Below are 12,952 nucleotides of genomic sequence, written 5' to 3' on the forward strand. Positions count from 1 at the left end.
GGCGCCAGCCTCCGGCGCTGGTGCGGTATTCGAATACGCGCCTGAAGAGGTGGCGAGGAAAATGGCACGAGGCGCAGAGGGAAAAAACGAAAAGTGCAAAGTGCGCAAACCGCGCAGAAAATGCGGAGGAGGACTGAGACTGCTGACATGCGTGAGCGCTGCATTGCGGCGGGGGGCTGGAGCGGAGTGCAACGCCGTACACTCACACAGATACACGCGCCAGTGTGCCTCGCAGGCTCCCCCTGCTCGTCACCGGCGTGCGCTGCTCTTTCCGTCTCCGTGGCACAAGAGAGACGCCGAGCGTGGCACTTCGCGCGCTTTATGTGCCTCCCCCCGCTCCCCGACGTATGCTCGCCCTTCCCTCCGTCTCCGTCTTTTCCGCAAGACCCCTTCCCCCTTCGGCACCCCTCTCGTGCCGCTCCTCGTGCTCGATGTGCGGAGCCTCTGTGCGGCGGCGACTGCTCCTGACGACCGTGGCACGGCAGGGACGATAGGGGGAGGGGAGACGATGTGAAGGGCAACGCAGGGGATGGCGCCATGATGACCTCCTCATCCCTCCATGCATCGCCTCACCTCTCTTTGTCGTTCGATTTCTTTGGCCCCTCTTTCTCGCCGCACCGTCCCACCCCTCCTCCTATGCTCTATTTCCACTGGGCACCGTTTGACCTCCTCCGGCACACGACGCCAACACCCCCCATCCCACTCGCCGCCCCCTCGATTTCGCTGTGCTCTGCATTTGGTGCTGCTTGTCTGTCTCCGTGTGCGCATGCGCCAGCACCGCTATCAAAGGCTGACTGCAGCGCCTGTACACGGCGGGCGCCAGTAGGCCGTCCCACTGCTTGATACACCGCTTACCCTTCCCTCTATCCCCCCCCCCACACACACACACTGCAGCGATAGGCTTCGGCATCCGGCAACTCGCATACACGCGCGGATACGCGGGGAGAAGTCGAAGCCGCCCGCGGAGTAATGCGTGCAAAGCGCATCCGCAGCTCATTGGCCGAGCGCATCGAGGACGCGTGCGGTGCGCCTTCAGCAGCCGCAAACAGAGGAAAACACACGAGGGCGTCATTTGAGTGTGCGCGCACGTTTGCGTGGTGATGCTGGGAGAGTGAGAGGGGGAGGGGGAGTGCGCTGTGTGCTTCGTACACCACCGTCTCTCTTCTCTGCTGGCGCCGCGCATCATCGGCACTGGAAGAGGGGTTGCGCCTCTTTTTCTTTCCCGCGTGCGCTGCCTTCACCCCTTCTGCCTGTGGCGTCTGTGCCGCTGTCCCGGCACACGCCCACAGACGTTTCTTCCCGGCTGTTTCCCTCTTTAGTGCGGCGGCAATCGTGCTGCGAGTCCTTACGCACGAGCAACGATAGGTACGCCCACATAAGCATAACCATGTGTCCCGTGCCTCATCAAGGGCTGCAGCGCAACCGCAGTCCTCGCGTCTCCACGGCGCGAATGCTTCAACGGGCGCTGTTGCTTGTGGCCCTGCTGTGCAGTTTCTCACTTATGACGGCGGTGGTGACGACACCCCGCGGCGACGGTGTTCATGGCACTCTTTGCGTCTCTGCCTTACACGGCGCTGTATTGGGGAGGGGGAAGGGCCTACGCGCGCCACCGCTCACTGTGCCCTTGCTGCAGCCTGTAGCGCTACCGCACCATACGGGTTCCGCTGTTGTGGTGGCCGCCGCGCGGGCTGACGGCGATGTTGACGACATCGTCACTTTTTCGCAAGCCGGCGATGTGTTCGCCTTGGAGGAGAGCGCTTCTGCATCCGTGCCGTCTTCCTCGAGCTCCGGCGTCAGCCCAGGCGCTAACGGGAGGGGCAGCAAAGCAGCAAGGGTTCCAGAGACCCCGGCTTCCTCGTCGTCGTTGTCCGTTCCGTTGCCGCGGGGGTCGTCCGCGGTGTCATCGTTGAGGAGGTCGTCGTTATTGCCCTCAGCGGCCGACATTGTTGTCGTCTTGGTCGGTGAAGGCGACGCGGGCACAGAACTGCCCCCCTCATCGTCAGCACCCCCTCCCGACAACTTCGGCACGCGCCGCGCACCTGCGATGCGCCTCGCTCTCCTCGGTCTCATCGCCCTCGTGGTGCCCGCTGCTATCATCGCCCTTGCCATGTGGTGCGTCTGCCGCCGCACGCGGTACAAGCGAAAGGTAAAGGGCTTGCGTCTCAACGGCACGCGTCAACCCGGCGAGGTGGATGACGTGGACATGGGCAACATTGTCAGGGGCGGCGATTGGCTGAACCTCGACGCTGCCACCCCAGGCAGAACTAAGATCGGCGCCAACGGCGCGCGTTTCTCCATTTTGGCGCCGTCGACCGCTGCTTGCGTTCGCATGGACGCCACGTTCGACCCGATCGGGCAGCAGGCCGCGGAGACGCGGCAGCGCAAACGTGCCCGGCGGGTGGCTGTGGCTGCTGCCGAAGCGGCCGTCATCCCGGCGAGGGGCGCTGGCAACGGCGGCAGCGATGGTCTTGCGAGCCCGGTAAGCGGTGAATCGGGCGCCGCAGGGCCGGAGATGTGGTCCAGCGATGAAGAGGAGCGTAGCGACGGCTATTCAGTGAACGGAGGCGTCAGTGGCGGCAACGTTGGGGTTGCGGGTGGCTCTGCCCAAGCGCATGCCACCTCGAGCGTTTTACCCGGCACTGGAGCCACGGGTGCCGGGGCTTCGTCTGGAGCTGGCCCGCACCTGAGGGGTGGCGCTGTCACCAGCTCCGTGGTAACCGCCGTTCATCCACTGGATCACGACCTGCACTACTTCAACGAGACGACGCGTGTGCTGCTGGGTCGCTACACGGCAGAGAGCGGGGGTGGTGTGCCGCAGATGCCGCCGTCGGCGTTGCCAGGCGGCGGTGGTGCTGCTGAGCAGAGCCTACGGCTAGCTTCGGGCAACGAGGCCGAGAGCGGCAACGCCGTCGTAAGCAAGCCCAAGTCGGTCTTTGAGCAGATTCTTTCGTTCGCCGTTGCGCCGCTGCAGGTAGGCCGTGAGTTCCATCAGCGCGGTGACAACAGGGATAGCTGCAATGTGGCAGACAGCGCTGGAGGGCCGAGAGCTCTGGCAGCGCCTGTGCCACGGGGCAGGGAGCGTGCTGAGCGGCACACCGAGAAGGAAGACTTGGAAGAGGAGCACGCCTTCCAGGATGACGAAGAGCTCGATGAGGAATACAAGGACGAGGAGTGCGGCGATTATGAAGGGTCGTCGCAACGCCACAGCGGTGGCGTGTACGTCCCTGGCGCCTAATCCGCCACATGCCCTGCAGCACCTCGTTCTCTTAGCTAAAAGAAGGTGATACGATCAACGCAGGCGGTCTCATGTTTGTCGCCATCGTGGTTTTGCGTGCGGGGAGCGATGGCGTCTGTCCATGCGCGAGTGTCTACGTGGGCTCTTCTCCGAGAGAGCGTGAGGGACGCATCAGGACGTTTTTCCGCTTTCCTTTCGTTGCTGCGGCCCCTCATGACGGAGAGGGGGAGGGGCCCACACACCTCTCTCAGCGCGTGGCATCTCAGGGTCCAGTACCCCCTCCACTTTCTCTGGGGAGAAGCCAGGCGACCCCTCCTTTATCCTTGCCAATGCCGCGCCACCATCAGAAGTGGCAGGGCCAGGTCCTGGATGGTGTTGCGTCGGAGCTAACTGCAACAGTGAGCTGGCTTGTGTCATCGATGTGGCGGGCGAAGTGTCAACGAGACTTGAGTGCGTCCCATACCGGGCCCTCGCACTGCCTACTGGTGGGAGGCCCGAGCCACCCCGAAGGGGATGCACCACATGGCGATCGGCATGATTGTGAGCGGCTATGAGACGACCTGCGACGCGGGGGCTGGGTATAGTTTAGGGCAGAGGCCCGTGCTCAAATGACTGAATGGGCGCACTGCTGTGGCGCGCGCGTCTAGCGCCGCATCACGCGATATTGGGTTTTTGACATGACCGAATAGAGGGACGCTGCACTCGTGCTTTTATGGCTTAATGGAGACACTCAAGCGAGGCTGCTCCTCCTCCACCGTAAACGAAAAGCGTGCGCTGGCTTTGGCATGAAGGTCTTTACGCGCGCTTTTCCACCCTACTAGTGACCTCTTTTCGCTCACGCTTCGCGGCCAGCTTGTCGTCGGTTTTTGTCTTGTGGTGCGTGCCCTCCTCGACAAGGATGGCCCGTCGCACGTGCAAATTCTCGTGTTCATGATTCTGCGCATGCGCCATCTCCTTCCTGCACTGGTTAGGGGTGTGCTTCTCTCATCTTCTGTGCTCTTCCACGAATGTTTGTCTGCTTACGTCATTGTGCTCCTCTACCGTGTGCGCTGGCTTGGGTGCACGGGTTGCAGTGCGGGAGTACGCCAGAAAGCATTCGACCGGTCGGCAACACTCAGAGATATCTGCACACACGCACACACACGTACACACATATCCTCTTACATCCCCACCTGATTGCGAAATCGACGGAAAAGAGAGGGAGGGGACTCCAAGTCACAGCAGCCTTGGACCCTAATACTGCGCAAAGGGAGGAAAGCGCCGCCGTCCCCTACGTGCTCGGCATCGGCACTGTGCGAATGAGCATGTCGCAACCTCCAGCATACGTTGCAGCCTTGGTGATGAACGAACTGGTCGAGTACGTCATGCAAGTGCTACCAAGATGCTACCGTTTCGCCGCCGCCCGTGTCAACGAGGTTCGCGGCACAGCGCAAGAGATATGGCAAGAGCCCCGCAGCATCCGCAAGACTGTGTGGTGCCTCACGACGCTCATGCGCCGGTGGGAGGTATTCACGGTGCCGGGCATCACCTATGTACTGCTGTACATGTGCGCCGTCACGAGTCTCATTCACCTGTACATCTTTCACCGAAATCCCCATAATCTACAGCTGCGAACCTACCAGGAGACACATTTCGACCTCACGTCGATGGGGTCCTCGCTTGTCTCCCCCGTGCACGACCCGCGCTCCTTGAGTCCGTACGGGCCGCGGTCGGACCGCACGCTGGCGCACTTCTGCGGCCGGCCCACGGCCAGCAGCTACGACGGCTACACCGGCGCGCCGCACGCGGCGTACATGCACCATGACGTGGAGCGCGACCGCTACGTGGTGCGCACCTTCGGCCGCGGCGGCATGCGCGTGGACGAGCGGCGGCGCAGCGGCGTGGGCCGCAGCACCTACGAGGCCTTCTGCGCCGCCCCGCGGAGCGTGCAGCGCGGCACGCCGCTGGCGCCGTCGCCGTGGCTCGACGGCGAGGCCAACTGGCAGCTCGGCGACGCCGCGCCGCGGCACGCCGTCAACGGCGCGTTCAACTTCACTGTGCGTCCTCTCGCCGTGCCGCACGCAGCCGCAGCAGCAGCAGCCACCGGTACCACCTCCAGCCGAAGTGGCAACGCCGACGCGGACTTCACCAAGGCGGATCAGGGGCTGCGCACGCACTACCGCCGCTACACGCGCGACGAGCTGCTGCAGCGTCACGCACACCTCGACTTCATCTACTCCTACGTCAATGGCAGCGACATCACGCGCAGCTACACGAAGCCGTTCGCGAAGACGTGGGAGTGCGGGAACATGATCGCGTCGGTGCAGTTGCTGTGGTTCGAGATGCAGCGCGCGGCTGACACGGACACCGAGGCGCCGCACATCGCCGAGGAAGCCTTCAGCCGCTACATCGCCGAGCTGCTGTTCGTGTCGGCGTCGAGCCCGTGCGCCATGTCGGAGCTGCTAGCGGACGTGGGCGCCGGCAAGGGCGCGATGAAGCGCGTGGAGGCGTCGCTGTGGTGGGCCGCCACGCACCTGAACGGACCCCGCAGCGTCGAGGACGCACCGCTGCCGCCGCCGGAGATGACGCTGACGAACATGGAGCTGCTGCGCGCGCTGGGTGCGGACCTGGAGAGCGTGAAGCCGGACGACATTGACGCAGACTGCGACGAGCTACGCCACAGCATGCGCGGGCTGCTGGAACACACGCGCAGCTGGCACCGTGGCCGCATGGCCGTCGTGGCGCCGTACGGCAACGTGCCGCTGTGGCTGAACCACAGCAGGAACTTCTTCATGCGCTCCCTCTACGCCGCTGCCACGGCGACCGAAGCGCGCGCTGAGGCGTCGGGTGACGCCGCTGACGGCGACGATTCGAGGGTGCTCGGCACGGCCGAGGCGCGTTTCGTGAAGGAGGCGCACACCGGCACGCTGCACTACACGCGCATCCACATTGTGGACCAGCGCGCGCTGATGCCGCCCGCGCCGCTGACGACAGCAAACAGCTTTTCCATCGAGCCCTTCGTGTACCGGCTGCGCAACGCGTCCTCCGTCTTCATCTACATGAACGACGACTACCTCATCATGAAGGACGTCGACATCACCGACTTCGTAAACGTCTACGGCGGGCCAGTGCTACGAGTTTCACGGCCCGACGACCTACCGAAGGATGTACTGCATGCAACTGGTTTTCCGCGCGCAGTCCTGCAAAATTCGTACAGCCTTCAGAGACATCTGGACAAGACACCAGCGGACCTGGAGGAGCTTGTGCAGCCGGCTGCTGCTGCTGCTGCCCTGACGTCGGTGGAGGGCGAGGCAGCCGTGGTGCGGCGCGGCGTCGTGCGTGCGTCGTGGGCCGCCTTCGCCGCTGCCGTGGACGCGCGCAGCAGCGTGGCGACGCCGGAAGGTGGTGCGAGGGCCACCAGCACGGCGTGCGCGAGCAACAGCAGCGCTGCTGTGTGCGCGTGGGCGGAGTGCGCGTGGGGCACCGCTGAAGGAGCGCTGGCGCGCGATACGTGTGCGATGCCGCGCGTGTCGACGCAGGGCGAGCCGGCGTGGGCCGCGGATGCAGCGGGCACCTTTGCGCTGGCGCCTCCGCCGTCTACGACGCCGGGCAGCAGCGAGTGGACGTGGGCAGGCCAGGCGCAGATGCCGGCGCTCGTGCACTGGGGTCGCCGCGTGCTGGACCGCGTGACGGCAGACCTCATCGCCCCGCGCTACTACCTCGAAACAGCGAAACCTGTGGAAGAAGAACCGAAGCCCGTGCCGCCAGCGGAGGCAGGGGCGAATGTCGCGCGTGACGTTGCAGCCTTTGCTCAGCTGATGCGCAGGGTGGAGCTGGAGCGCAAGCTGGCTGCCGGCTCATCAGGTGCTCGCGTTGGGCTGATGCGGCACCTCGAATCCTGGGCGGCGCGCTTCGCTGGACACCCGTTCCCGACGCACCGCGTGTTCAAGACGCAGCCGCGCCTGCGCAAGTACCGCATGCGGCTCGACAGCCACGCGCCCTACCCACAGTGCCGCAACATGTGGGGCTACATCCACAAGCGCTACGCACCGGACCTCAACCTGAACATGTTCATGGAGCGCAAACGCACCACGATGGACTTGCTGCCGCCATCGACGCACACGGCGCACATGCTGCGGCATCCGTGGGCTGCGTCGAGTCAGTACCTGCCGTACCTGATGGCGAAGCAGGCGTGGCGCATGCAGCGCGGTGCCGGACTGTCGCCGCTGGACAACGAGACGCCGGTGTTCCCGGTGGTGGACGTGGCGCTGGACAACGAGGACGGCTGCGCGCCGGCCACTTTCCGCGGCGAAGAGCTCAAGGAAGCCGCTTATAATGAGTTCGATGATGACGTGCAGCACAATGCTCGACGAATGGCTCGCATCCGCAGCTATCGAAATACGACATCGTTCACGAACATCAACTCTAAGTTTAACCTCAATTTCATCGGCGAAACGCTCCGCAACTTCCTGGAGGAGCTCTTTCCGACCCCCATGCTGCTGGAACAACACTGGCGCAGCGCACCGAAGGCGGAGGGCGGCACGGACGAGCTGCGGGTATCGCGGAGGATTGATGGGGAGAGCGGTACGCGTGACCTGCAGTTTGCGCATGTGGACTTCAACTTCAAGCGCCTGATGCACCTGCCGCTGATCCTTGTGAGCAACGACGAGGAGGGCTTCTGCCCGCTGCTGCGCAGCTTGCGGCACGCGTTGCCGAACTTCCGCGGGCGGCGCGTGGTGCAGGTGCTGGTGCCGCCGGCGGACGGCGTGTCGCTGCGCGCGGCGCGTGCGGACCGGCGACACGCCTACCGCGACTTCCTGCCGGTGGCGCGCTGCAGCCTGCCGGCTGACCGGCTTCGCCGCGTGACGCTGCCGGCGGACAGCGACGTGGCGGACGTGGTGGTGGCGGGGCTGCGGCTGGCGCGCGAGGACGTGGAGGTGGAGCGGTGGGAGGCGCCGGCGCTGGTGGAGCGGTGGGAGGCGCCGGCGCTGGTGGAGCTGCGCGGGCGGCGCGTGGCGCTGCGCGCGGTGCAGGCGGTGGTGATCGACGCGCGCACGCTGCACACCGGTGCACGCGGCTTCACGGAGCTGCCGCTCGCGCTGGCCGTGCCGGCCGAGCTGCTGGCGCACGAAGACTTCGCGGAGCACCTGCTGGACACCGCCGCGCAGTCGCTGGTGCGGCCGCCCACGGCAGCCGAGGCGGCCACGGTCGCCGCGGTGGTGCCGATGGAGGAGGACGGCAGGCGTAAGGAGGCCGCCTCTGCCGAAGACTTCGCTGCGAGCGTGCTGGTGCTGTCGGAGGCAGATGCGGAGGTGCGTCACACGCACTGGGCCCACGGCGCCTCCGAGCACGACCTGCTGAGCGGGATGCCGCTGCCGTACGACAAGATGGAGGACATGGAGGAGATGGTGCAGTGGGGCTTCTGAGTGCTGCTGCTGCTGCTGCCATGCGGGTGATTTAGCCTCAACACGCCTCCTGTGCAAGCATGCATTTTCGCTGGTGAACTGTAATCTAGGCCTTCGCTTTTTCTTTTTTTTGTGTGTGTGTTGCTGCTCTGCTTGAGTGCGCGGTGCCGCAGGGAGCTGAACCCATTGGGGAGCGCAGGTGAGACGAGGACGTGATACGTGCTGTGGGCCACGGCGCGCTTTCCGTGTCTGTGCTGCTGCTCTCCTCGTCCTCCAGTGCACCGCTGAGGCGCTCTGGTGGCCCTTTCTTCTTGTAGAGACTTGGGTCTGCCAGCGGGCCATCGGAGGGAAAGGGGGGCGGTTCTTGCCCGCCACGGCGGCACGAGCATTCTCGTTCAGAGGCCGACAGGCTGGCGTGATGCACACTTATTCCGTGATGCTGTCGGTCGGGGACGGTGAGGCGCTCAGGCTGTGTCGTTATACACACTCTTAATCTCACCTGCATAGCCTTCGCTCTTTCTTCATGTGCCTGCGTGGGTGTGTGTTTATATAGAAAGATGCGCAGCTCTTCGCTGAGGCGATGGGCGTACGCCGCTAAGGGGTGCAGGAATAGCCGAGGTGTGTCTGAGGGGGAAGGTGGGCTAAACGGAGTGTTGGTCTTCGGAGTGACCCACGGAGAGTCCAGCGGATAAGCGGATCTCTGAAGTCAGGCTGCTTGGCGACTGCCCTCTAGAGACTCCTCGATCTCCGCTTCTCTGCGCTCTCTCGCTGGGATGCGCTGGTGTGTGTGCTGATGCCTCGTGTGCTCCTCGCGCTCTTTGCTATCCTCCCTTCTCTTGCGCTGGCAGAGCCACAGACCCCTTCCCCTACTAACATGGAGGTGAGGCACATCGACGTGGCGTACCCTGAAGACGTGGTGGGGGTGGAGGGGCCACTCCAAAAGACTCGTGTGGAGGTGGCCTGCTCGAGGAGCTTTTCCCTGAGGGGCGGCACCATCGCCAACAAGGCGCGGGCGCACGGAACCGCCAGCAGAACGGCACGCTACCGGTGGGGGTACTGTACCTCTCGCGCCGCAGTTTGGAGGGGGCGGTGATCTACATGCAGGCAAGACCTCCCACCTGGAATTCGACCCACTCCCTCGTCGCTGCCTCCAGCACCATGCGACGCTTCGCTGCGATGCAATATGCCGTGTTCGGCGGCGCTAACGGGCTCGTGCTCTCCGTCAGTAGGCCAGCAGGTCGTGGGTGCGCTGTACCTTCCACATGCTCTGCGGCCGCATCGGATCGCGGGAATCTTGGAGAAGGCGTCGGACAGCATGCCCGTTGTCTTGACCGCGTGCGATTCTGCACACTCAGCCAGCGTACCGTAGGCGCCACGTCGCAAGCTCCGCGCGGTGGGGTCGGGCTTATCAGTCTCTCACAGCGCATGCGCACGACAGCAGTGACCCAGCGAGGATTCTGGCCTGCACATGACCGTCCACTGCACATCACCTGTCTGTACGGATAGCAGATAGATCCACACTGGCCGCCCGCCTCCAGCCTTGGCCTACACGAGGCATTCGCTTCACGGCAGAATACCCTCCCCCTCCCCCAGTTGGGGCAAAAGTCGCCCTGGTGACGGACCATCGCCACCCCTCCCCATCCTGCATGCGCAGAAAGCAGCTGAATGGGTTTTAGCGGCAGTGGATGTGGGCGCGGCGCTGAGCACGTTGTGTTCCTCTACACAGCCGGCTCACTGAACCCTGCCGGCACGCAACTCGCGTACCTTTGAGGAGTGCAACTCCGCGCCGGGCTCGTCTCTCGCCCGCTCGCATGTGAAGGACGTGGCGTTGCCACTTGCGAGCGGCACCCTTACCCCGCTGTGCGAGGGCCGGAGGGAGGTCAAAGAACGGCTGTCGGAGGAGCAAAATCTGTTGCAGGATTACGATGAGGTGATCCGTGTTTCGTCACAGCGAGTCCTCTCACGAAGGGCAGCGGTGGCTTCAGGAAGCACCGGCGAAGTATGCGCCGGCACCGCCGAAGCAAATCCCGGGCGATAGCCCCTCCCCTGCTTGCCCCGCTTAGCATAACAAAGAATATCAGCGTACTTTCTGGATGCTGAGCCGTGCGTGTAGCCAGCTCTTTCCATCGTCCTTCGGCTTCCTGTCGATGCTCTCGGCAAGGGATGATCGATGGCCAGCACCCGAGTCGTTTGGCCAGCGTATGGCCAGATAGTTTTCCGGCGATGCTGCTTGCCTCCGCGATGGAGCACTTGCTCGTATCCTCTCTGACTCTATTTCTTTCGCGATCTTTGCTCTTGCCCTCCCATGCCCTCCCATGCTCACCGGCCGGCCAAGCCCCCCCCCCACACACACACAAACACACAGTACTTCACGTGAGCGCAGGATGCCGAAGCCAGCCCCTCGGTACAACATCGGTCTCCGTCCTGCCCCGAAGCGGCAGAACGTTGGCGGCCAGTTCCTCGCGACGCAGAAGCACTACGCCCGTGAACTGTGGTACAAGCGGCAGTACTACTCCACCCGCCCCTTTGCCATTCAGAAGCACATGGGCAGCACCCCACGTATCTTACTCGACCGCACGCTGTGGCGCTCCTTCTGGATCACCAAGTCCAATCTGCCGGATGTGAACCGCTGGGAGAAGGTGGTGAACAGCCAGCGTGTGACGGAGGATCGCTGGGCTTTGGTGGAGGAAGATGGCGTCATGTACCAGGTGAACTGGAAGATGTACTGCGAGCGACTGGAGACGGAGCTGCAGAAGGCGCAGGATCAGCTGCCGCAGTACAGCTTCATGATGAAGGCTGTTCCGTCTGCGTGGAAAAAGCTGGACATTGAGCTGAGCGTGCTCCGAGGACTCTCAGTTCGCGAGGCCATGGCGCAGTGCAAGCTATCTCCGCGTAAGGGCCACATGGCCGTGTTCCGAGCATTAGAGGTGGCGCAGCAAGGGGCGGAGGGCAAAGGACTCGACAAGGAGCACCTGCGAATTGCCTACATAACCTGCATGCCGGGGCCTACAGACAAGCAGGTGGACATTCGCAGTCGTGGCTACTATGCCTGGAAGACAAAGAAGTCGTCTCACCTGCTTCTGACCCTTGCCGAGGATCCGGAAATGGTGCTACCAGACCGCACGGCGATCCCGTACGCATCGCTCATGACGATGAAGCGTGCGGGGCTGCGGACGGAGCCGACTATGTTGGACGTGCCCGCCATCACTGCTGAAGGTATCTAGCTGAGATACAATAAGTGCGTCTGTTTGTGTACCTTGAGCGCGGGGTTTCCGCACGAGTGAGTGACATGGAGCTGGACGACGGTCTCAGACGATGCTTCTGCCATTGATGCCACAGCGGCGTTGAAGCAGAGAGGGGATGTGGAAGGAGACAGGTTACGCAGTTCTTTCCAACCCTTGGCGGCGCGGCGTCTGGTGACTCTCGCCTGCGACTGCTGCTGTCGCCGTGAATTTTTCTTCCTTCTGCTCGCCCTTTCTCTCACACACACTTGCGGTTGTTCTGTTTTCGTTATGGTGGTGGTGGTGGTGGTGGGGGGCGTTGCGCATGTGTGCGCACGCGTGTGTGTATGCGCGTGCTCTTTACCTGTTCACAAGCCGCTGACGGAAGTAAAAGAGCATTTTTGTGGTGGCCGCCATCGTGAAAGCGCTGCGTCGCTTCGACGACGCGGTTTGGACGATTGAGCGAGTGCGTGTTGTGCTGTCTCTCTCTCCCGCTTCGTGTGGCTTCTACCCTTCGCGGCCTTGTCCTTTGTTCGTTATCTCACTACTTACGACCTCTAAAAGGCCAACAAGCCGCACCTAAGCGCCCGCACGCACTCGCTCGCGCTTAGGCGCTGAGGCCTGCGAGTACAACGGCATCGGCACTGGCGCGCACGGTGCAGAGCATCGAGTGCATTTTTTTTTCGCAGGGCACTCTTTTCGGGGGGGAAGGGGAACTCCGTACGGGTGAATCGACGAGAGGAAGAGCGTGTAGACAGTCCTGCGGCTGCGGCTGCGGCTGCTGCACGAGTGGTACACGTGCAGCAGGGGAAGCAACTGTGCTAACTCGGCACACTTGATTCTGCTTTCCCGGTGGTTCACATGCTTGCCTTGTATGCGCTGGGCTTCATATCCGTCTTCTTTGCGTGCGTGCGTGCGTTACTCGCTTCTCCCTGTCTTCCACCTTTGTTTTTTTCCTTTTCGTCCTTTTCCTCGACCCTCAGCGACTCTCTGTGTGCGTGTGTGTGGAACGGACACAGCAGGCGCACAGGCATACGCACCTCAGACACAAGGGTACGAGGCGTGCGCGTGCTTACGCGTGCGTTGATATACGTGCGTCCAGGCGGACTCGT

General features: G+C 63.3%; 3 protein-coding genes across 3 annotated transcripts; all 3 read left to right on the forward strand.

The window, feature by feature from the left end:
- Positions 1-1,387: 1,387 nt before the first annotated feature.
- LINJ_22_0680 (3'a2rel-related protein) lies at positions 1,388-3,235 on the forward strand (the record flags this gene model as incomplete). The annotated part of the gene is made up of 1 exon (XM_003392446.1): positions 1,388-3,235. The coding sequence occupies one exon, from the start codon at positions 1,388-1,390 to the stop codon at positions 3,233-3,235; it is 1,848 nt and encodes a 615-aa protein (XP_003392494.1).
- Positions 3,236-5,796: 2,561 nt separating this feature from the next.
- Positions 5,797-8,640, forward strand: LINJ_22_0690 (hypothetical protein, unknown function; the record flags this gene model as incomplete). The annotated part of the gene is made up of 1 exon (XM_001465564.1): positions 5,797-8,640. The coding sequence occupies one exon, from the start codon at positions 5,797-5,799 to the stop codon at positions 8,638-8,640; it is 2,844 nt and encodes a 947-aa protein (XP_001465601.1).
- A 2,363-nt stretch (positions 8,641-11,003) lies between these two features.
- On the forward strand, positions 11,004-11,843 carry LINJ_22_0700 (conserved hypothetical protein; the record flags this gene model as incomplete). Its single annotated transcript, XM_001465565.1, has 1 exon — positions 11,004-11,843. One exon carries the CDS (start codon positions 11,004-11,006, stop codon positions 11,841-11,843), a length of 840 nt encoding a protein of 279 aa, XP_001465602.1.
- Between the last annotated feature and the right edge of the window lie 1,109 nt (positions 11,844-12,952).

This window comes from Leishmania infantum, chromosome 22 (genome assembly GCF_000002875.2).
Source record: "Leishmania infantum JPCM5 genome chromosome 22".
Lineage (NCBI taxonomy): Eukaryota > Euglenozoa > Kinetoplastea > Trypanosomatida > Trypanosomatidae > Leishmania > Leishmania infantum.